This window comes from Mustela lutreola, chromosome 3 (genome assembly GCF_030435805.1).
Source record: "Mustela lutreola isolate mMusLut2 chromosome 3, mMusLut2.pri, whole genome shotgun sequence".
NCBI lineage: Eukaryota > Metazoa > Chordata > Mammalia > Carnivora > Mustelidae > Mustela > Mustela lutreola.
Genome location: NC_081292.1, coordinates 130,071,613 through 130,097,101, shown reverse-complemented (window position 1 = coordinate 130,097,101; position 25,489 = coordinate 130,071,613). Strand labels below are relative to the sequence as shown.

Below are 25,489 nucleotides of genomic sequence, written 5' to 3'. Positions count from 1 at the left end.
AAGAGAGAATACCAAAGAATATAATTAGAAAGTCTAGTGCAGATGTTGCCACTGGCCTACCACCACTGGATCTGTAATCCCTAAAATGCGCTTAAGAACTCCAGAACTCTTCCTGAGTCTTGTCTCCTTCCTTTGAGTACAAAGCCTTAGGGGTAGGTGGGAGAGAAAGAAGAATCTTCCGGCTCCTCCCTAGATTATGAATTGAGGATCTGGTTGTGTGGGGTAAGGGAAAAAGAGAAACTTGCCCCGATTTAGCTTGTAAAGTGGGAATTATAACATAATGGGTAATTCTCTTTCACACACACAGGGAGGACCTTTGTTTGCTTTGTCTTTTTTTGTTTTTTTAAGATTTTACTTATTTATTTGTCAGAGAGATCGAGCACAGGCAGACAGAGAGGCAGGCAGAGGCAGAGGGAGAAGCAGGCTCCCTGCTGAGCAAGGAGCCCAACGTGGGACTCCATCCCAGGATGCTGGGATCATGACCTGAGCCGAAGGTAGCCTCTTAACCAGCTGAGCTACCCAGGCGTCCCTGTTCTTACATCTTGGATCTCTACCCCGTTCTCTTTCTTCCCTCCATTTTTATTGATATATAAGTAACATATAACACTATGTTAAGTTTAAGGTATACATGATTTGATATATGTATGTATTACAAAATAATACTGTGATAAAGTTAGTTAACACATCCATCATGTCACATAGTTACTTTTGTTTTGTGTGAAAGAACTTTTAAAATCTATTCTCTTAGGAATTTTCAAGTATACGATATAGTATTATTAACCATGGTCAGGAAGGACCTTTGGATGTTGGGTAACAACAGTAATAAAAAATCTACTTCCATTCCAAATCTACACCCTAGCGACTCAGGTTCAAAAAATATATTCTGATATCTTCTAAAGATGTAAAGTTTTGGAAATGGTATCCAAGGCAGTAAATTCACAGCCTGACCATCAAATCAGCCAGGCAGGTATGGCTTTCTCTCTCTCTCTCTTTCTCTCTCTCTTTAATGGTGTGCATTTACCTGAGGCTTGGCTGTGGTCCCACCATTCCCTAATGTATTTCACTCATCTTGACACCCAAATGTATATCCCTGCCTTTTGGGCATTTGAATTTGGTAACCCCTGACTACAACTTTAAACTTTGTTTTGTGGGAGTTTAGCTTGAATTATGAAGAAGTGGAGTAGCAGGTATAGAATTCCTTCTCTTGTTGCAGTTTTCTATCAGAGATTGCAAACCAGCAATTACCTTATTTCAGAAAACAGTGAGTTCAATTAGTCAGATTTCTGACTGATGAAGAAATGACTGTGAGAGAGAGCTATCAGAGAAGACATCATATTTAGAAATGTTTATTTTTCAGTTGAGGCCAGGCAGGATCTTTTTCCTCTAAAAAAGTCACAACTTCAGGGCAGAAACAAAAGCAAATGTGAAAGGCAGAAGGTAGTTAAAAATTATGGACCCAGCACTACTATTATAATTTATGAGATTCTAGATTCTTTATATTTTCCCCCATATTTGTTACTTATTAATTGATCAGATTCATAAGAACAATTGCCAGTAAAGTTCTTCCAAAAACAAAGGGCCCAAAGTATATTTTTGAAAGCACTAAAAAGTAACAATTAAGACAACTACATTCTACCTCTCTTAAAGGAGAGAATCCCCAAAGAATCAAATCAATTATAAAACTGAGTAAAGATGAAAGAAGGCTGGGTCCCTCTGTGCTCTAACGAGAACAACCACAAAAATAACAAAAGATAAACAAGGAAATAAATAAGGGAGTAAATAAAGAAGTAAAAGATAGGATGGTCCATCACCCTGGGACAGGAGCCCAGAGGAATTTCATGATTGTATATACAGCCAGTACCCAACTTATGAAGGTTTGACTTAATTTTTTTTTTACTTATAATGACACAAACGTGATATGCATTCAGTAGAAACCATATTTCAAATTTTGAATTTTTATCTTTTCCCAAGCTACTCATATGTGGTAAGATACTCTCCCAATGCTGGGCAGAAGCAGCAGTGACAGCTCCTAGTCAGCCACGTGATCACAAGGGTAAACAACCAACAGACCCAGACCCGTAACCATTCTTGACCCATAGTGCCATTCTGTTTTTTTGTTTTGTTTTCTTTCATTTTGTTTTAAGATTTTATTTATATATTTATTTACTTTGACAGAGAGACAGTGAGAGAGGGAATAAACCAGGGAGAGTGAGAGAGGAAGAAGCAGGCCTCCTGCTGAGCAGGGAGCCTGATACAGGGCTTATTGCGGGCTTGATCATGACCTGAGCTGAAGGCAGACACTTAATGACTGAGCCACCCAGGCACCCCTGCCATTCTTTTTTTTTTTTTTTTTTTGCTTTCAGTACAACGTTCAATAAATTGCATGAGCTATTAAATACTTCATTATAAAATAGGCTTTGCATTAGATGATTGTGCCCAACTGTAAGCTAATGTGAGTGCTCTGAGCATGTTTAAGGTAGGCTAGGCTAAGCTATGATGGTCAGTGGATTAAATATATTAATTGCACTTTGATTTAATATTTTCAACTCACCATGGTTTTATCAGGACATAACCCCATCATAAGTTTAGAAAGTTCTTTATATACACAAACACATATACACAAGCACACACACCCATACTTGGGATTTTTTGGCATTATCTAGCTTATGTTGAAAGCTACTACTCAAATAATCAATTGCACTAATTAAAGGAACTCTTAGTTCTCTCCATATGGAAATTAATGAAAAAGATTTAAAACCTTTATCTATAAAGATGACTCTAGGCCCTATAGTACTTTTCTAACAGAAACATTAAATGATAATCATGGAACAAAAGTAACAGCCAAGCATTATATTAAAACACACACACACACACACAACAGTATTTTGGTCTGTAGAAATATTAACAGGCGCCAGCCATTCATTCACGTACTTTTTCAAACAGGACCATTTTTGCAATATTAGTGATAGAAATCTAGACTTTTGTAATTTTAGTGATAGGAATTTAGATAGGAATGAATGAAACTGTCAAAGTTGAAATCCGTGGCTCAGCCTTTAACATAACCTTGGGCATGTTTCTTTCTTTCTGTGCCTCATCTATAAAACACAAATAGTAACAATTCCTACCTCAAAGTCCTTGTGATAACTAAATGAAATAACGTGTGTAATGTGCCAAGTAGTTTCCAGCCTCTCAAGAACTTAATGAAAGTTGAGATGTGCTCTCCACCCCCAAACTAGGTTTGGTTTTCACATTACAAATGGGTTTTTAGGAATCATCTAGACACTTTCCTGAACTCTGAAAACGACTTGATAAGTACAGTACATCAGAAGAGTTCAAATTCCCCCTTCTCTGGGCTGCCACGCCTGGTTCCCTTCAAATGAAACTTTTTCCATGCCTTAATAAGGCTTTGCAGGAACCCGAAGCATGCTGTATTCGCCGGCCCTGTTCCATCTGTGCCTAACAAAGTCCTGAGTACCGTGGCCTCCGAGCAGCGCTGAGTTGCGGCGACTGCTCGGTGATCATTCAGGATGATAATGATAATAAGGGCAATTATTAACCTAGCAGGTAGGAAAAAAGAATCGCCCATCCTCAACAACAACGAACCTGAAGGGAGGACCAAAGCGCAGCGGGCGCCAACCAACTCGCCTCATTGATCCTAAGGCCTGACACAACCTAGAAAGGACCAGGTGGATGAACGACATCACAAGTGATGCCAAGTCATTTCCCCACGTCCCTTCCCTGCCCCCTCCTGGCCGGCCGCGGCAGAAGCGCACGCGCAGCTCCGTTTCCGGGCGCCCTCCTCGCGACCCACAATGCTCTGCGGCACCGACCTGTCGCAAAGGCCGCATTTCGGCGGCGAGTGAGCGCCTTGCTTTCCGTGCGGTGCGGCGGCGAAGGAGGCCCGTGTCCTCTTCCTCCTGCCGCGGGGCCAGCTCCCCTGACGGTGTCCAGCTGCGCTTAAGTCTGGCCGGTGCCACCTGTCTCCGCAATGCCCCCCAAGAAACAGGCTCAGGCCGGGGGCAGCAAAAAGGCGGAGCAGAAAAAGAAGGAGAAGATTATTGAAGTGAGTACCCACCCCCTCCCCCACTCATGCTGTGAGACCTCAGGGAAGCAGCCTCCTGGTTCCCCGCTCCACGGCTTCTGCTCGTGTCTTCCGGGACGACGTGTCCCCCCTCTGGCTCTGTGGCCCACTGCCCCTTCCCCAGCCCCGTGATGACGCTCCCTACCTCTCATCGCTATAGTGACGCTGCTGGCGCCCCCGCACCCAGCCTCTGCTTCTCCGCCCACGCCCCCGCCTTCCCCGACCCAGGTCCGAAAGGGCACCCCTCTCCCCTACCCATTTCAGGGTTTTGACCTTCGCTAGTCCTTAAAATTGAAGACGTTTCTAGCCTGGTGTTTTTGGAAAGTGCGCTGAATGGGCTTGGGTCAGACTTTTTCTGGGGGGTCGGCTCGTGAGGATCCTTTGTGTTCCAATTTTACCCATCACTTAGGAGGGGTAGTTGTTTCGAGCTAACAAATTACCACTTCGTGGCTTTTTCGATCCATTACAAGTTTCATAGAGTGATGGTTTCTTTAAGGTCGCAGCTCACCGTTTTGTACGTGGCTCTGTATATATACGTTGTGAATTAATCCGCTCTGCTTTAAAAGAGATTGTTTCAGTGTCACTAGCTGTATTAAGTGCCGTATTTGAATTTGTTATGTATTCACAGATATGTAGATGCGCATATATATGTGTGTATACACACACATTTATTCAGTTAGTGCCCTGAGTCTACAGCTCTTTATGGCCGAGGAACATTATTGACGTTCTTGAATGTTTTGTATTTGCCTTCTAATGACTACCAGTGAGTTTCCTGAGAGTGAACCATCAGTGACTTTTAAAAGGTTCTTCGTGTTCTTTGGATATAATTGGAAAAACCTATGACCATTTTCCTGCTTATGGTATACCTGAATAATGGACACCAAAATGTATGTTGGTTGTTTTGAAATGAGTTTATTTATAAATGATTACTGGTTTTGTTTATTTGTTTTTCAAAGGTTTTATTTATTTGTCAGAGAACACTCAAGCAAGAGGAGCGGCAGACAGAGGGAGAAGCAGGTTCCCCACTGAGCAAGTAGCCCATGCGGGACTCAATCCCAGCACTCTGGGATCATGACCTGAGTGGAAGACAAACGCTTAACCAACTGAGCCACCCAGGCATACCTAAATGATTACTGTTTTTAATATTTGGTAGTTATAGCCTTGAAAAACATCAGTGAAAACCCTCAAGGCTTCATAGTATAAACCTTATTGGAACTTGTCTTTGTCAATTTTTACATAATTTTTAAAGTCTGCTGGTTTAACATGCTTATAAAGAATTCTAGTAATCATTGCTGAGTTCCAGCTCTGAAGCAGAACCTGTATTCTTTTTTTCTTTTTTTTTCTATCTTTTTTTTTTTTTAAGTGGGCTCGAATTCATAACCCTATAATCATGGCCTGAGCTGATGTCAAGAGTTGGAGGCTGAATTGACTGAGCCACTCAGGTGCACTCTCCCAACCTGTATTCTTATTGCTAATTTGTTCTATTTAGAACTGTGATGAAGCAGATAGCCAGAACTTTAAAAGCAAATAACTATCTTCTTCACACATGTGTCTCCTGTCACCTTTTTGAACAATCTGGACACTGGCATTTGAGTAGATCTCTGGGAATGGTGATCTCATAGCACTCACTGCTATGTAAACAAGGGACATTTTAGGGATCACATTATGCTTGTCAGTTTCCTGTACTAAGATTGAATTAACATGATACAAAGTGAAATTTCCTTATAGACGTGAAATTAAATGTTACCTGACAAAGTATACCTCCTACATTATTGAACTTTAACTGTATGCAGTGATTTTTATTTTAAATTGGCAGGAGTAGTATTTTTGTTTTAAGGAGTTTTACATGAAAGTTATGTACTGTTTCTCAACTCAAAGTGTCGGTATATAATGGGTTCATTCATCTTGTACACAGTTATTCTTAAGGCAAAGAGAAAGCAACCTTAGTTTCATTAATGAAAACTTAGCCAAAGAAAAATACAAAATAAGACAGCTGCGTTTTTTAACCAAAAATACCCGAACAGTGATGATATTAGCCTGCCCCTCCCTCCCATTTATCATATATGGTGGGCATCTTTTTTTTTTCCCCCCTTAATGGTAGTAAGGTTTTGTAGACTCAAGTGTACTGCATGGATATTTGCTACCAGTGGAGAGGTACAAAAATACCCCCTAGTGAATTTAGTGTTAAGTTTATCATTTGTTGTGAAATGAGATTTATGTAGAAAATTCTATTACTCAGCCTGGTTAGGAAACAATATATTTCTCTTTGTTAAATATTATAGATGACTTTTTTTTTTTTTTTAACTTATCCCAAACCCTAGCATATCCTGATGGCTAGTGTATGGGGTTAAGGATGAAAATTGATTGAGGAGCTGGGAGCAAAGACTGATGTACTTCTTATCAGCAAAATGGAACTAATTCCTATATTATAGAGCTGTGGGTTAAATGAAATGATGTTTGTAAAATAATTGACATATAGATAATAAATGGCAGCTACTATTATTTACTATTTAAAAAAGAACTAGTAAGTGAAAATAATCAGACTGGCCTGTGCAGTCTATAAAGGGTTTACTTTCTGTCATCTGAAATAATTTCCTTCTGTTGCCTACATTTTTTTCTTTCTCTCTTTAACCTTTCCAAAATGTATTAATTGATTTGTATTAATAGGTATTTTCTTTCTGAAATGAGTATATAAAAATATGTTATGGTTCTGTTAGACATTTATGCAGTTATCTCAAATGGCTTATACTATTTGCTTTCTTATAGCTGACATTTAATAAACTGAAGTCAACTTTGAGAAGTGGATTTGAAAATGGAAAGAGAAAGGATCCTTGAGTTGTAGGGCATGCAAATAAATTGTCCAGCTAAGGACTTGTAGCAGCAAGAAAGTGGTAGTAAGACACCTAAAGAGATGGTATCCAGATATGTAAAGGATGGAGAAAGAGAAATGATTGGTTGCCAATGGAAAAACTTTAGTCAAGGTCAGTTGTTGATTATTTGAAGTTAGATTAACCAGCTGTAGAATATCCATTTCATGAATAGAGAACAAAAATACATTAGACAGTGCGTGTGGCGGGTGAGGGAGGTAGACAATGACTAATGAAATAAAACAGTGCTTGCTTCTGCTTATGCTATTTTCCCAAAAGGTAGTCTCTAGTTGTCTTGGAGAGACGACTAGATTGTCCTGCTTTCCCAACCCTTTCCCCTTGTTTTCACACATCTTATTTAAGGAGTGGAGGCTAGGCTGGCTGTAAAAGAAGCATGATTACTTAATGGGATGGCAGGGGGAAGAAGAAAGGGTCAGTTTTAAGGAAGTCTGGAGTTCATTGAATGCTAAGGCTCTGGAGCTTCAGGGAGCCATCCTTTAAAAAAAAAAAAAAATGTTTTCTGAACTGCTTTGTATTCAGTTTTGCACATCTGAAACATACACATACACTGTTCCTTCCTTATAACCTAAACTTTGGGACCATATTGATCCAATGAGGACTACTATTTCCAAGTTTATTTTTTATTTTTTTTAAATAAGAGATTTTTTTTTTTTTTTTAAGATTTTATTTCTTTGAGAGAGAGAGAGAAAGCACGGGAAGTGGAGGGTCAAAGGGAAAAGCAGGCCCCCTACTCAGTGGGGAGCCCAATGTGGTACTCCAGGATCCTGACCCGAGCACAAGGCAGTTGCTTAACCAACTGAGGCACCCAGGCGCCCCTCCCAGTTTTATTTTAAGCACGATTTGGGTTCAATTGTAACCTCCAGTCTTCCTGTCTCATACTCCCCACCTGCAAAAAATCCAAGTTAATCTTCACATACGTGTCCTAAATTCAAGAAAAAGGGAGAAAGCCCTTTTGAAGTATTCCAAATTATAAACCATCCTATATATATATAGGTGGTGTTAGTATCCCACATCAGCAATGTGGTATTCAGAAAGCTTTTTGTGTACCAACCTGCATAGTAACCTAACTAGGTTTCTCTGGAAAATGGTTTTTCATGGTGGAAAGAACAAAGACTTTGCTTGGAGTCCAATATACCTTGGTTCAAATATCATCTGTGTCACTTAATAGTTAACACTTAGTTAACACTTAGTGAGCCAGACACAATTATCAATGTGTTGGAGAGAGAAGACAAGCCAGGTACAAGTGATAAATTTATGCAGCTTTTTTAATTCTCTGAGTGAGATAAGTTTTATCACCCTTTTTGTAATTGAGGAAACAGGTACAGGGATTAAATAACTTGCCTAAGGTTACTAAATTGGCCATTGGGAGAACCACCATTCACACCCAGAAGTGTGGCTGCAGGCCTCCTACTGTTAACCAGTGTGCTCCACTACTTTGTAGTAAATCTTTTAACTTCCACAACAGTCCTAAAAGGTTAGAGTGAGACCCACTTTACAAATAAGTAAACTGTGGCAAAGAAGGTAATTTGCTCAGTTTTGTTTGAGCTTAGAACTTTTGCAGCCTGGCTCGAGCTTATACTTTTAAATCATTACACTATACAGTCTGACTTCAGAATTGTTGAACAGTTCTCAGCTTCAATATAACATAAGATTGTTAAGAGGATTCAATAAAATATATGTTGACTTTAGGTTTCATGAGTGCTGAATAGATGTGTCCCCTGTCTCTGAAAAAAAAATAATGATTTCTGAGCCCTACCCTAATTAAAGACTTTAAAATCACAACTCATTCATTATCTCTTTTAGGCTGGTTAATTATGTGCTAAAGCGGTGTAATTAAACCTGAAAAACTGTTTTTCTTCTGGGATCTGGAGCTTATATACTTCTATCAGAAACTGTTGTCATGAGTATTTTTTTCTAACTAGGCAAGTCCCCTTAGAGCACTTTTTTCTTTCCTAAATCTTCATATGTTAGTATCTGTCTTGCTGTTTGTTATCTATCTTGCTTGTTTATTCAATAGTTTTGTGGTTAACTTATGGGGCATGGTTTGAACCCTAGTTATGCTCTTCTCTGGCAGGCCTTATGTAGATGTACTTGCACTTTGATCTTGAAATTTTTATCTAGGATTTTTCCATCTCCCCTACCTCCCATGAGAACTCACTTTTGTAAAAGGAAAGTGTCATTTCATACCCGGTTGCTGCATGTGCTCATTTCTTTTCATTATATCACATACTTGACCATCTTTTCTTCTTACTGAATTGAATGTTGAACTCTCTTACCTATAAAAACAAGGGACACCAAGGGCACCTTGGTAGCTCAGTGGCTTAAGCCTCTGCCTTCAGCTCAGGTCATGATCTCAGGGTCCTGGGATCAAGTCCCACATCTGGCTCCTGCCCAGCGGGGAGCCTGTTTTCCCCCTTTCTGCCAGCCCCTCTGCCTAATTGTGATCCCTCTCTCTGTCAAATAAACATATTTTTTTTAAAAGGGGGGAGGGGACACTGGCCCTAAAAAAAACTCTTCAGCGTGTTTGTATGTCCTATTTTTTTTACATGCGTAAATTACAGAGTAATTGTAGAGTTTTGAAATATGGGATATTAAAACATGAGAGAAATTTAAGTAGGGGAAGTGAAATTTTGGTATATGGTTGGATGTAGATGTGAATGAATAAAAAGATACTTCTTAATGAGAACCTTCTAGAGCTGAACTGTCTTCAACTTTGCAAATGTTAAGAAAACTGAAAGATCTGTTTTACTGATTTTGAGATTCTGTAAAGTTACGTCATGCTGAATGTTCTCAAATACTAATTGTATCAGTACTGTTTTTCATTTCCAACGTGTCCACATAGGTATTCTGCAGCTGTAATACTTCCTATTACTTTGTCCCTTCCCTCAGAATAATACCAAAATGAAGGCTTTAAAATCGTAAGTTTATTTCAGACTAATTATTTTTAGAGGGTCTCAACGTTTCTTTCAATAGTATAGACCTTTTTGCCGCTTCATCCTTTCTCAGATCTACCCACAAACAAGAGAATGAAAAAGATGCAAACTCCCATTTTAAAATCAAACATCTAGGGTCAGCTAGTTGATTCAGTTGGTAGAGCATGCAACTTTTTTTTTTTTTCCAGATTTTATTTGTCAGAGAGAACAAGCAGACAAACAGGGGAAGCAGTAGGCAGAGGTCCTGAGCAAGGACCCCCCCCCCTCAATATGGGACTTGATTCCAGAACCCTAGTATCATGACCAGAGCCAAAGGCCGATGCTTAACCAGCTGAGCCTCCCAGGTTCCCTGAGCATGGATGGAACTCTTGATCAGGAGCTCATGAGTTCAACCCGCATATTGGGCATGAAGCTTACTTCATGATAAAGTGAAACATCTGTTTGAACCTCAGTCTACAAAGATTGATAGTGTATGGGTAAATTGGTAACTGGCTCAGTAGAAGAACAGAGCTCAACCAACTAAGCCACTCAAGCACCCATATAAATAAATCTTTAAAAAAAAAATTTTTAATTGTTTTGAGAAGATAATTCTCTTACAAAAAACAAACAAAACCAGTGGAGTACATAATATTTATGCAGTATTCCTAAAATGTGTTCGGTAGTACATAATCCCTTAGGGTACTCTGAGAAGAATGCATTTTGAAGTAAAAAAAAAGATTCAGAATTGCTACATACTGCATCCCTTCTGGTAAAAGCTCTAAGATATCTTACATTTAAGCATTAAAAACACTGTTAGGCAAGCATTTTCCTAAACTTTCTTGACTGTAGGTCATCTTGTCCTGTATTCCAACCCTGCACATCCTGTAGAATTTATATTCTGAAACACACTTTGGATAAAGCATCTTAGAGTAACAGGTTTAATAACGATAGTTTTAAGGTTTTAAGTATATATTGAATTGTAAAGAATTCTGGGTCAACTTGATGTTTTAGTGTTTCACATGTTTATGTAGCATACTAAAGAAAAGTTTCCTTTTGCATAAATGAAAGAGTGATTTTTAGATATCACTGAAAAAAATAGATGAGAAATTAATATAAATTGTTAAGATATTTCTGTACTCTTTTTCATTCAGGACAAAACTTTTGGTCTAAAGAATAAGAAAGGAGCAAAGCAACAGAAGTTTATTAAGGCTGTCACTCATCAGGTTAAGTTTGGCCAACAAAATCCACGTCAGGTAAATAACTTAAAATTTCTGCATTTTTTTCATATGGATGTAATAAGGCATTTGTTACAGATAGACGTATTTGGAATGGTAATTGTATTTTAAAATGGAATCCTACTCTAAAACTTTTCTGTATCTTGCCTCTGTTACTCAGCAGTATGTCTTAGATATTTCTCTAAGTCATTTTGATACAGCTCTAATTTCTTCTAATGGCTTCATACTATTCTACAATATGGGTGTACTGTAAACATCCATTTCACTATAAGTGATCACTTTGTTTCTAGCTTTTTGACATTAGAATAATTCTATGAGAAATGTCTGTGTACATGTGTTCTTAACAGGCATTTTTGCTTTTTTGTGACACATTTCTAGATCAAGGGAAATGGACTTCTTTTTTTTATTTGTTTGTTTTTTTAAAGAGAGAGAGTGTGAGAGTGCCAGCTGGGTGGGGAGGGGAGAATCCCAATTAGCTCCGAGCTAACGCAGGTCTCGATCTCTTGACTCTGAGATCATTATATGAGTGGAAATCAAGAATCTGATGGTTAACCAACTGACCCATCCAGGTGCCCCAGATATCTAATTTTAATAGATTAGATTAGTTTCTGTGGCGATTGTAATCCTTCGCATTTTCATCTGCAGTGCATGAGTTATAGGTACTAACGTTCTTTTTAATGTTTTCCAATCTGGTAAGTATAAATTGAGACCTCATTCTTTGCTTTGTTTCCCTCACTACAAGTGAGTTTGAGGTTTTTTTTGTTTGTTTGTTTTGTTTTGTTTTTTGGTTATTCTGTTTTGAGTACCTTTTCAAATGGTTGTTGGCTGTCTGGGTTTATACTTCTCTGACTTGTGTATTCATATCTTTTGCTTTTCTGGTTGTCTTTTTCTTGTCAATTTATGAGAGACACCTTTGCCTGCATTACAGATAATTTGTGATGTTTCTGTTTCATTTGCTGTACAATAATTTTTATTTTTTGTACTGTCAGGTATGTCTAGCTTTTTAAAAATACAGTTAAAAAGTCTCTTGCACCACTGGATTATGTGTGTTTTTCCTAGATTTCTATTTTATTTTTAAAGTCTATAATTTGTCATGAATTTATTTTATATGTCAGTAAGTTAATATTCTTTCAAATAAATGGCCATTTACACCAGCATCATTTATCCTACCAAATTGAAATACCATTGTTGACATATAGTAAAGTCTCAAATATATTAGGATCTATTCCTGGATTTTCTTTTCTGTTCTGTTTATTGTCTGTCCCTAAACCAGTATCCCATTGATGTTTATTATAGTGCCTTAGTAACATGTTCTGTTAGCTCTTTTTTTTTTTTTTTTTTTTTAAAGATTATATTTATTTATTTGACAGACAGAGATCACAAGTGGGGGGGGGGGGGAAGCAGGCTCCCCGCCAAGCAAAGAGCCTGATGCGGGGCTCAATCCCAGGACCCTGAAATCATGACCTGAGCCGAAGGCGGAGGCTTAACTCACTCAGCCACCTGGTTGCCCCTGTTCTGTTAGCTCTTAAAGGAATCCTTTCCCCCAAATGTTACTTATTTTTATATTTTTCTTGGCTATTCTTAGGCATTTTGTCTTCCATATGAATTTTGAAATCATTTTATCTATTGACAACACGTTCAAAAAAGGTAGCTCCTTTTCTTCATGTTCTTTAGATCTTTCACTTTCTTGAGTTTAAGATTTTACAGACCTGCATCTTTATTTTAAAAAGTATTCTTTTTGCCACTCTGTCCTTTTGGAAATACTTTTTTTCATCTGAGAATATCAGAATATATGTTTGTGACTGCAATCTAAAACAAATTTCTCTCTCATATATTGTCAGCAGATTAGTGCCTCGAGCATTTTTCTTTTCTTATGCCCAGCTTGATTGTAGAGCCAAAAACTATTGATCTTCCATGCTGCTAATTTAGTAGCCTGGTTTAATAAAAATGTATGCTTAGATCTTGGAGTTATCTTATTTGTTACATGAACTTAAATTTTAGTGACAATTATCTGTACAGTGGAAGGATAATTACCCTTGTAAGGTACCTATGGTGGTTAAATTAGAAGATAATGTGGATCTTCTGGGGAATATGGGTGTGTGAAAAGAATTTACTTTTCTTCCCTTATTCCTTTTTTCAATCCTGTTCTCCTCTTCCTATTTTTTCTTCTAGTGGGAAGTATATTGACAGATAATTTTATATTTTATAGACCCGAGAAAGCCTGAAATTTTCAGTGGTGGTGGTGGTGGTTAGGATTGATAGTACCTTCAGTATTATAATTTTTGATAATTTCCTGGGTACTTGGGCTTTTATCTGCAAAATGAGCAGCAGTCCTGCTGTTAGAGCCAGGCAGTAGGTACCCCACTGTAGGCCCTGTACTGTAGAGGATGACCCTACTCTTTGTCTCCTCTAGACATAGCTCTCCCACAGGCAAGGAGTCAGTGGGTTAAGGGAGTTTATACCATCCCTCTCCACAATACTTCAGGGCCTACAAAGGTCATGTTGCCTGTACTTAGGGTATACTGTACTGCCAGTATGCCTGAAGTACTCAAAAGGAAGGTTGTGTGTTCACTTCAGCAACACATACACAAAAAAAGAAGGGTATGTGCTGGGAGTATGGACAGATCTGAATCCATACCATGTCCTTCCCCACACCTTCCACCTTCATGCACACACATGGTGGGATGAAACTCAGGGTGGGAAGAGGAAGAGCCAGAAGTTGATTCTTGTTTTACTGCTGTGCTCCAGCGTAGAACTCCATGGAACCTGGGCATTTTAAATTTGAACCCATCCTTCCAGGTTGTAAGGTATATTGATTAAGTAGGGGTACAAACCATATTTTATTTAGCATTAGTTTGATTTCTAACTTACAAATATTCACAGAAATGGTTTGTGGGCTTCCAATGTATCCTTGCTCTGGGTCCATAAATGTTTGAGATGAACCTCATGAGCAAACGATAGTTTTATTATAGATAAAATGCTTAAATTTTTCTTTTTAAAAAATGTTTTCCAGTTTTTCCATTTGAACACATCTACCGTCTGATCAAAGTTGGGATTTGGGATATCTTTAACCTTATAGCATTTGGCCATTGCCTTCCTAAAATTTCTCCTTCCTTAAGTACTTTTTTTGTGCTGGATTTCCACCTGTTTCTTTGATGTTTCTTGGACCCTTTTATGGGCTTTTTAAAGTTGTGTTGTTGGCTCATTTAATATTGGTTTTCTTCAGGGAACTGTCCTCTGCTCTTATCACTTTTTTTTTAATCACTTCTTTATGCTGTTCTTGAATAATCTCTTATACACTCAAAGTTTTAATCAATTATTATCGGTAAACTGTTTCTAAAATCTTTATTTCAAATCAGACTCTCTCCCCAGGTATCAAGATCCTTGTCCACTTGCCTTCTAAGTAGCTCTATTCAGTTGCTCTGTAAGCATCTCATACTCAGGATGTCTAAAACTGAGTTCATCTCCACCTTCTGCCCTGAAACCTGTTATTCCTGTATACCCTGTCTTGTTTAACAGCACTAACCATACATGTGATAGTCCTAGACCCCACCCTCTCTTTTCTACTTCATGTCTAGTCAGTCACTTTGTACTGTCAGTTCTACCTCCTTAAGAGTTCTCACCTCTTTTCTCCAACCTTGCTACTAATGCCTACTTTAAGCTCTTGTTTTCTTGCCTACAGCAGTTGCATTAGCCTCTTCATTTTCCTTGCTGTTCTTGGGCTTCTTCTAGTCCACTTTTCACACAGTTGCCGTTGTGGTCTTTATAAAATACAGTCTGATTGTGTCATTGACTTGCTTTAAGCCACGGAGTTTTACCTGTCACCTACTGATGCAGTCCAAACTTTTCATTGATGTTTCTCATACTGTGTTCCTTCTCGTGCCTGTCTCTTTGCATTGGCTGGCTCTCTGCATTCCTTTTCTTACCCATCAGAAAAATTCATCCATAAAGTGTTAGCTCAGTCTAGTTTTCATAGGCATATAGGCGTTCCTTGTTCCCAGAGAACCATGTATTATATTACAGTTGTTGACATGTCTGTCTTCCCACTAGAGTCTGAGCTTCTTTAAATAAGCATCTTTATCTTTTCATCTTTGTATTCCCTGTCATCTAACATAGGACCTGACATATAAATGTCTGGATGAATCCTCTAATCATATTAGGTATGTAAATCGTGTGCCTGGAACTATGTCATATGTCATATTTGTTTTGTTTTATCTCCCACATTGACCTAGCTCAGTGTTTTTCCACAAGGGGAATAGGTATTTTGGGTGGTACAGTTCTTTATTGTCTGGGACTGCGCATTTCCGGATGTTTGCATTTCTGATCTTCAAAAGGCACCCTCATGTTTCTGGGAAGTGGGTGGTTGTCATAAGAAGAAAATCCCAGGTGAGAACCATTTACTAAAAGTGCTGGGCATGTAGCAAATGCTTAATAAATGCTTATTGCTGTAAGCTTTTGAATATGCTTTTTACTTGGCATGGTACCATTTATAAATTATTTTAAGTCAACTGATATCGCAGTTTCATTTAATAGTTTAACCATACGATTTAATATATACTTAAAGGCCATTGTAACACTGATACTAAGAGGTATGGATACATAAATGTGCAAATGTTTTGTTAGTGATGCTCTATGTACTATTGTATAATGAGAACAGTTTTCTTATATGAAACCAAATTTTCATATTATTCCTGGGAATATTTTAGGTAGCACAAAGTGAGGCTGAAAAGAAATTGAAGAAAGATGACAAGAAGAAAGAATTGCAGGAACTAAATGAGCTATTCAAACCCGTAGTTGCTGCTCAAAAAATAAGTAAAGGTAAATTTTAAATGTCGGAAGTATTTTTATCAAATATTCATATTTTAAAACCTCTTGATTTGTTTTATGAATACACACACACAAAAGGCACAAACCCATAAATACAGAGAATAAACTGATGCTTTGCCAGAGGGGAGGAGGTTGGAGGCCTGGGATGGGCAAAAGGATGAAGGGGAGTGGGATGTATAGGCTTCCAGTTACAGAGTGAAGAAGTCATGAGTATAAAAGGTACAGCAGAGGGAGTATAGTCAGTGGTATTGTAATAGCATTGCATGGTGACAGGTGGCAGCTACATTTGTGGTGAGGGTGGCATATAGGCTTGTCAAATCTCTATGTTGTATTCCTGAAACTAATGTAACATTGTGGATCAACTACAATTTAAAAAACCTTTAATTTGTTTTGATGTATATTTTCTTCATATAAGCCGGTGTGTCTGCTATGGAAAGGATATTCCCTTTGTCAAAATTAAACTATATCAATGACTTTCTTATAATTCCTCTATATATGTGCATAGCTATGTGATTGTACAACTATAAATCCAGCCACTAGCCCCCCACTTAAGGTAAAAGTAAGGATTTAGATAGTCTGCTAGTTGATTTATAATATCTGTTCTTTGGTAGACAACCTGTGGTTCTATAAATTATAAGTTCCAGACTCTTGGTAGTATATCTCCATGTATGTTTATTTATTTCTCTTTTACCTCTGCCTCATTGACTCAAACTAGACAAGTGACTATGGAATAACCTCTGAGTTTGTTTGGTTTCCCACCCCTGGGAATAAGAGTAAGAATGGAAGGAATAATGGTAAGAATAAAAGAAACAAAAATAGGTAAAAAATGGTGTAGAATGAGCTTTAAAGAAATGTCTTAATAATCACCTATAAGTGGTATTTTCCTCTTACATCAGTGAATGGAAAATAACAAGTTCACCAGTAGTAATTATATCTCAGAAGCTATACTTTGTGATCTGGCAGATTATAATACAAATACCATGTGCTATTTGACGTAGGTGCAGATCCCAAATCCGTGGTGTGTGCATTCTTTAAGCAAGGACAGTGTACTAAAGGAGATAAGTGTAAGTTCTCTCATGACTTGACTCTGGAGAGAAAGTGTGAAAAGCGAAGTGTTTACATTGATGCAAGAGATGAAGAACTTGAAAAAGGTATTTTTTTAAGACATTTTCTTAAAAATATCTTTTGGTTGTTACTAAGATATTTAGAACTTGAAGAATATTTTGCTCTTAGGAAGGCTGTGTTTGTTAAAAAAAAAAAATTCTTTTCCACAAAATCTGAGTTGACAGCATTATGTCCTTTAGTTAAAAAAATGAGGATGTATAAAAAGCAGTTACTTCTTTTGGATTAGTCTCACCCTTTCTTCCAGTACTACCTTCTCATTTGCCTAAACTGCTTGGGATTTTGGTGAATAATTTCATAGCACTGTTTATTCCTATCTTTGGTGTCATTTAAAGAAAATGTGTCAGGTTATAAGTCTTATATCCAGCTTTCCTGTCTAAGGAGATATGCAGTTTGTTTTGGGAACAGATAAAATTACAGTATTTAGTTTTCATATCTCTTTTTATTTAGATACTATGGATAATTGGGATGAGAAAAAGCTGGAAGAAGTAGTGAACAAGAAGCACGGTGAGGCGGAAAAGAAAAAACCAAAAACTCAAATAGTATGTCCTTTTCTTGAATTGAGTTGCTGTGATATTTATCATTAGGGAGAATTATGTGGCAAGGTATTTGCTGCCATTTTTTACTGGATTATTTTTTAAATTATTGGAGCTTTTTATTTTTTATTTTTTATTTTTTTTAAAGATTTTATTTATTTATTTGACAGAGAGAAATCACAAGTAGATGGAGAGGCAGGCAGAGAGAGAGAGGGAGGGAAGCAGGCTCCCTGCCGAGCAGAGAGCCCGATGCGGGACTCGATCCCAGGACCCTGAGATCATGACCTGAGCCGAAGGCAGCGGCTTAACCCACTGAGCCACCCAGGCGCCCTATTGGAGCTTTTTATAAAGTGCATCAAGCTTTGTTGGAATTTGCAAGTGTTAAGTCATACAAAATAAGATTCTTTTTTCAAAAGTAGCCTTTGAAAAGCATGTGACTAAAGTCCCCAAGTGTCATTTTCTGAGGTGATTTTACTTTCTCTCAGATATGGATGAACACGATCACATATTCAGACAAGAATTCTTTCCTTATGCAAAGTGAATGGAGGGACAGTTGATAAACACCTACACTAATGATGAGATTTTTAAATCAAGAAGGTGAAAATGAAATTTGGATAGGTAATGGCTCTAGTATTCCAGGAAATGCACTTTTAAAAATTTATACCTTTTTTCTCGGACCCAGCATTTATGCCCACATATTTACTTATAGTGCAGTTATAGTGAAAAACCTTGATAGCTAGAAAATTTCTAAACACTAGTTTTATTTATATCTGCTCTATTTTTTTTTGAGGAAAAGAATATTGTTTATTAGTTAATTTTCACTTCTTTCTTTTAAAGTTTATTACCTGAGGCTTCAATACAATTGTATTCTGCACCAAAGGTCACTGTCCTTTGGTTCCTTTTGTACCTTGCTTGCTTTCTCCCTTCTTAGATGTGAGAAATTGCCTATAATTTCAGGTAATTCAAGTAGTATTTGTATCACTATTGCATGTGATGAGTTTTTAGGAAAGATCAAAACAAAATCATTGGTTTTAGTTTTTTATAACCACATTTTTTTTTCATTTATTTAAAAATCAGGGTTGGATTACATTTACAAAGGTTAAAACTGAAGCATGTCCTTTGTGTAATTCAGAATTTGTAGCAGTGTTGAAAATAGAAATATTGTATAGATCTTCTAAAGGGAATTTACCATTGTATTAAGTATTTTAAGATTGATTTACGTGTACGTTTCTGTGCCAAGGGTGTTCTGAAAAGTGAGTAGCCTAAGGATGTGAATAAGAATGTACTTGTTCCATATATTTAAGCATTTACCTTGTAAATGGACTTCACTGAGCCACTACTGTGAATAATATTGTCTCTACAGGTGTGCAAGCATTTCCTCGAAGCTATTGAAAACAACAAGTATGGCTGGTTTTGGGTATGCCCTGGAGGTGGTGATATTTGCATGTATCGTCATGCACTTCCTCCTGGATTTGTATTGAAAAAAGATAAAAAAAAAGAAGAGAAAGAAGATGAAATTTCATTAGAAGATCTTATTGAAAGAGAGGTAACTAGAATTTTTTCCTACTATAAAACTAAAGTAATATTTATCATGAAATTATAATATTTACCACTTGGGGGCAATAACATGTTATTATGGAAGGGGAAAAAAATAGAACCTTTTCCCAAAGTTGCCTTATTTTTTTCTTTAGTTATTTTATGTCTAGAATATAAACCTAACCATAATCATTAGTCCATCATGACATTAATTTTAGGATTATGAAACAATTTTTTATGCCACTGGTTTATCAAATTCTATAAGATTGTTGTACTAGTATATTCATTAAAATGATATTCTGATTGAACTTGAAGTTTTAGATGTTTCCCCTGATGTCTTATTTTTTAGCCATTTTACTAATCAATAATACGTATTGAAGGAAACAACTCCTGCAGTTTTCCAGTTGTATATTTTATCATCCCTGGGGTCAAAACTCTCACTGTGTCAGTAGAGGGGAATATGTCTCATTGAAGAAAATCTTCTGCTCCTCATTTCTGGTTCAGCCCAAAAGAGGTTTACTCCATGAGATAGCAGATGGGGCCACTGAGTTAGTAGATATGGCTCCTGGGAGTGACAAGAAAATGTTGAGATTATTGGAAATACTAGGTTTAGGATTGTATATTTCAAATTATATCCATTTTGTCTTTGGATTGTCTAACTATGTAAGTGTCTAAGGTTGGGATTATATACATTTGTTCTTAAATGGACATATTGTTTAGTGTCTCATATAAGGCACTATGCTATAATAGAAAATACAGACTTTGGAGTCTGGTATATTTGGGATTGTTTGTATCCTACTTCTGCCAAGTACTAGCTATTAACCTCGGTAAATTTCCCATATCTTTCTGTTTGCTTATTTGTGGAGATCAGCATGTTAGCGTATGTGTAGAAAACATTTAATACTGATAGCTGGCAGATGTTCAGGAAGTATTATTTTTCCATATATTTATTACTTGGTTATTGGCTCTGAGGAGCAGATGGTGTTTTTGCCTAGTTTTTTCCCTCTTTTCCTAAGGAACACAAATGATACTTGGATATTTTCATGGTACTTTTGATATTTTTTTGTTTTCAGCAGTTGACTTATTTTAAAACCATTTCTCATATGACAGGTTTTACTCATTTTCGGTATTGAAAAGAAATGCAGCTCAGAATAATATATTTTACTGTGTTTACAAATGTTTGTATCTCTGGACACTCATTTTACTCATTTCCATATAAAATGAAAATAAATCTGTTTATTCTAAATTTGATGTCTTAATAGTCACAGGCAAGAACTTAATTGCATTAAGAGAAAATTATTAAATATTGTTATAGGTGATTTGTGGGAAAATAAACAACTCTTTTGTCTTTGCAGCGTTCTGCCCTAGGTCCAAATGTTACCAAAATCACTCTAGAATCTTTTCTTGCATGGAAGAAAAGAAAAAGACAAGAAAAGATTGATAAACTTGAGCAAGATATGGAAAGAAGAAAAGCAGACTTCAAGGCAGGGAAGGCTTTAGTGGTACGTCCCAAACTCACCTGAAGAGATTCGTTATTTTTTCTTTCATTTTTATAATTTCTGTGTCATGCAAGAATTTATTTTAATTTAATCATGTTTATGTCTGAAATCCATGACCATGAAATGTTTGAATTTTACCATGAGTTGATATATTTGTGTATCTGAATAGATTAGCGGTCGTGAGGTGTTTGAATTTCGTCCTGAACTGGTTGATGATGATGATGAGGAAGCAGATGATACCCGTTACACCCAAGGAACAGGTGGTGATGAGGTAAGAAGAAGCTTTGGCACCTCATCTCCTCATGTTGATGAAGAGAAACAGTGGAGTATAACAATAGAATAGCATGGTTAAGAGAATCAACTCTAGGGCCTCAGTTCAAATCCTGACTCTAATCTGGGAAATCATTTACACGGTAGGTCTCTACCTTGATCTGTAATAAAGTCATAATGATAATCCCTACATGCAGACTACTTGTGAGAGTTAAATGAGTTAATAAAATTATATTATAGTTCTTTATACAGAAAGTAGAACAGTGACTGGGGTAGAGTTAAATGCTTGTATGTGTTAGCTAAAAAGTGTGTGTTTTATTTTCCTAAAAAAATGATTTTTTGTTTGTTTGTTTAATATTTTATACTGGAAAAAAAAACGGGACAGAGACTAAAAGGAACAGAGTAAGGGGAAAATTGAGTAGGGAGCAAGAGACAACAGCAAAATCACTCAGTTACAGGCAAACATAGCTGATTATTCATTTTTCATATAGTATAAAATTTTAACCTCTGTCTTTGAGTTGAAAATAAAAATGTCATATTCTGTATGTGAGAGGAAGAAAGTTGAAATATGACATTGCTACTTTTTTTCCCAAGAAGTTTCGGAAAAGGAGTGAATTTTGGCAATTGTCAGTTATTGTTTTCACTTGGCATTAGTAATAATTTTGTTTCACTAAGATAAATGTCAGAGGTAAAAGGTAAGTAATTTATGAAAGCTGTTCTCATAAGTAACAACTTTATTTTTTATGTTTTTAAAGGTTGATGATTCTGTGAGTGTAAATGACATAGATTTAAGCCTGTATATCCCAAGAGATGTAGATGAGACAGGTATTACTGTAGCCAGTCTTGAAAGATTCAGCACATACACTTCAGAAAAGGATGGTAAGTATGCTAACTTTTGTATTCCAAGATCCCAAGAACTAGGATGCTGTCTAAAGATAGCAGGGGTGGACAGTTAGACCAGACTGGCAAACTTTGATGTCTGCAGGTACCAGACTGGTAACATAAATATGTATGGTTTGGCTATATATAGAAATAGTGAGTCGTGGAAGCTGTACAATTGGTGGCTAGGTGGATCCTGAAGCCATTAACTGGAAGTAGAAGGGGACAAAAATGAATATGGAGATGTAGCTAATCAGTTTGGAACCTCCTGATTTTGAGATATTTTAATTATCAAACGTGACACTGTCAACAGGAGGAAAACTTTTGAAAATCATTTTCTTTGGTAGCTCAGAGTGAATGAACGTGATCACCCAGGCACAATACTTAATGTGAGAACTTTGTAGAATATACTGCAAACATCAGTTAGAGTACTCAAAAGAGGGAAAGCTTGAGAAGTACAAAGGAAAAGAAAGAAGAATTTCAGAAAAATTAAGTAGGATTTAGACTGGAAGTCTTTAGTTGTAGTAAGAAAGGAATTGTAGGAATTAGGGTGCCAGTTTTCATCAGGACTGCAATAAGAGGAATGAGGAGAAAAATAAGTGCAGATCACTCTTACAAATTTTGTTTGAGGGGGAGACATGGTCATGGGAAGGGCTTATATACCAGGGGAAAAAGATCTGGGAGAAGAAGAAAAATGGAAGATGAAAGGGTGTTAGTTACAGAAACAAGATCTGGAAATGGAAGTAATAAGTTCAGTTAAGAGTGAGAATGGGGGAAGGACTGGGTGGTAAGGCTTGTTGATAAAATTTATGTCTAATGGTGCCTTGACTGAGGAGTTGAAAGAAAAGGGAACGTTTGGCATGGTTAGTATGAGAGGAAAACGTAGAATACTAATCAAGGCAGAGGTTGAGAGAGCAAAAACTAACCTTATTTTTACAATAAAGGAATGCAAGTTATAACTTGAAAAACTGGCTTGCCCTCCTGAGGTCTGAGTGCTGTCAGCCTATTGTCTTAATGCCAATCTGAAGACTGGATTTGCTCCTTTTAGAAGTAGGGATGGTAACAGTAGGGAAAATTGCAAGTACTTCAGAGTTTATAATCCCCCAAGACTTGACATCAAAGATGTTTAAAATAGCTAAAATCTAAGTAAGGCTATTAAAAATTGTCTTTGTGTAAATATTGGTGTCTTTGAACATTAAAAGACAGCATTTTTGTTGTCTCAGTATTTCCTAGCCTATAAAGTAGCTGCATAACCCTAGGTTCTTTTTTTCACAATTTGATAGGTTGAAATGTTTTTGGATTCACATCTCTTTGCAGCATTACAACTAGTGTGATTTAACTGCTGTCCCCCAAATCAAAAGCTAAGTAGCTGCTAATAAACATTTTTTGATTCCACGGTCATTTATTCAAAATACTATGTGGAAGTTGACTTTCTAAAAACCTAATTGCTGGGTCATATAGGAAACACTAAATTATATAAGATAAATCTTGCTTTCAAATGTATACCATTAAGCAATCAAATGTCTATAGTGCACAACATACCTGCACTACGTATATAGCTTAAGCTTTCTTAGGCTTAGAAAAAGATCATTTCTTGGGACGCCTGGGTGGCTCGGTTGGTTGAGCAGCTGCCTTCGGCTCAGGTCATGATCCCGGCGTCCTGGGATCGGGTCCCACATCGGGCTCCTTGCTCGGTGGGGAGCCTGCTTCCCCCTCTGCCTCTGCCTACCATTCTGTCTGCCTGTGCTCGCTCTCTCCCTCTCTCTCTCTCTGATAAATAAATAAATAATCTTTAAAAAAAAAAAAAGAAAAGAAAAAGATCATTTCTTGTTGGAGTAATCTTAGGAAAGGCTTTCATTGAAAAAGGAAAAAAAATGTAGTATGTCTGTGACTCTCAGTTGCTAATGGAATAGTGTTTGTTTCTTGGCCTTACTGATTTCAATGTTTACTTTTAGAAAACAAATTAAGTGAAGCTTCTGGAGGTAGGGCTGAAAATGGTGAAAGAAGTGATTTGGAAGAGGACAACGAAGGGGAGGGACAGGAAAATGGAGCCATCGATGCTGTTCCTGTTGATGAAAATCTTTTTACTGGGGAAGATTTGGATGAACTAGAAGAAGAATTAAACACACTTGATTTGGAAGAATGACACCAGACAAGTCTGAAAAAATTAAGCCAGCTCAGCATGAGTTGAAATTGACTACAGTAATTTTTTTCCACCTAGAATTCTTCAACAGGATGTTTATTTCCCATGCTGATTCTGGAGGGCTTACTCTCCTCCAAAAAAGGAATATTCTCCCTACGTCTTGTCTTCTGACTTTGGCTACATCTCATAGTAAGTTCAGAGTAGTTCATGATAAATTGAAAATATAATGGTCATTGCAGAAAATGATTGTTGTAACTGTCCATTCAAGTAGGAAGTGTGACTGCTTTTCCAGCTTTTTGTTTTCATTGGGCATGTATTATAAGAACAACATAAATATCAATTTAAATTTAAAATACCCTTCATTTAATACAGTTTTTAATCAGTGTTTTTCTTTGTATTTATGTGTTTCAAAGACTGCCTAAAATATGAGCACTGTATTTCATAAAGGAAACTGCATATGCAGATTCAGTATTGTATATCTTTGGACGATTAGATGGACATTTAAAAAGAAACTTCCTTAACCTGACAGAATCAGCTGCAATGCCCTGTGTTAAACTGTTTTAAATGTTTCCCCTCTTCTTTTTTTGCCAATAAAGTTGTAAATAAAGACCGTCATACATTAAAATCCTAATATAGTCCTTTTTTTCTTTAAGTTTTTATATGAATATTTTCTTAGAATTTATAGTTTGGATTATATATAGTTCGGATTATATAGTTAGCACAGAAGGTATACACAGTTAATGGATTCTCTTAAGTGGTTATGGGACTACGTAGAATACTGACAGTACTACTTTGAATTCAGTAAACTATGAATTTGGCTTTAAAGAGACTATAGATAAAAATATAGGAAAGAGTAATTCCCTAATTGATAGATATCAGCCTAATTAAATATCACCTACAGAACTAATTACTACTTAGCCATTTTTGTGGAGACCAATGGTATTAACAATATTACATGCTGAAATTTGATTACAATGAAAGAGTGTAAACAAATTCACCAGAAAACTGAGCTGAGGGTCTTTGTCATTGAGTTCCCTGAAAAATTACGATGATACAGTTAAATGGACATAATTTACAAATGGCAAATTGTGCCAGCAGCTTTTTGTCATTTTATTTTCAAATATTTGTGCTGTGTTTCTTTTGTTATCTGCAAATAAAAATGGATTCTAAAGCATTAGACTAAGATAATAGTATGAGCATATCTAGTGATGGCCCCAATTTCATTTCTGCCTCAGATAAATTGTTTGATTTTTAAATCTGAAACTTAGTTTCTTCATCTGGGTATAGCAGTTAAAGTGCTTCTCAGTTATAAAACCTAAGAAAACATGATTGTAAATTTTGTCAAATGATAATATCAAAGTTTATAATGACTTATTGTAATTGACACTTTTAAAATGTAGAACATGAACCAAGTTTATTTCCCATATGCAATGAAAGTATACTGTGAATATAAAAAGACTGCTTGAGTTTTAAAATTTTGATCTATGAAAGATTGTTCATTTCTTTATGAAAAATTTTAAATGTTACCAATTATAATATTTAATAATGAAATATTTTCAAA

At 36.6% G+C, this 25,489-nt stretch overlaps 1 protein-coding gene across 2 annotated transcripts; it reads left to right on the top strand.

Moving 5' to 3' along the window:
• The first annotated feature begins 3,924 nt into the window (after positions 1–3,924).
• ZC3H15 (zinc finger CCCH-type containing 15) lies at positions 3,925–24,559 on the top strand. Of its 2 annotated transcripts, none has more exons than XM_059166831.1 (10): positions 3,925–4,063; positions 11,033–11,134; positions 15,823–15,934; positions 16,942–17,094; positions 17,516–17,607; positions 18,965–19,147; positions 20,493–20,639; positions 20,806–20,907; positions 21,662–21,785; positions 23,741–24,559. In XM_059166831.1, exons 1-10 carry the CDS (start codon positions 3,989–3,991, stop codon positions 23,929–23,931), a joined length of 1,281 nt encoding a protein of 426 aa, XP_059022814.1. In that variant the 5' UTR covers positions 3,925–3,988; the 3' UTR covers positions 23,932–24,559. The 2 variants fall into 2 exon arrangements, with proteins under 2 accessions (XP_059022814.1, XP_059022815.1); XM_059166832.1 differs by lacking the exon at positions 3,925–4,063 and adding an exon at positions 4,869–4,968.
• The last annotated feature ends 930 nt before the right edge of the window (positions 24,560–25,489 follow it).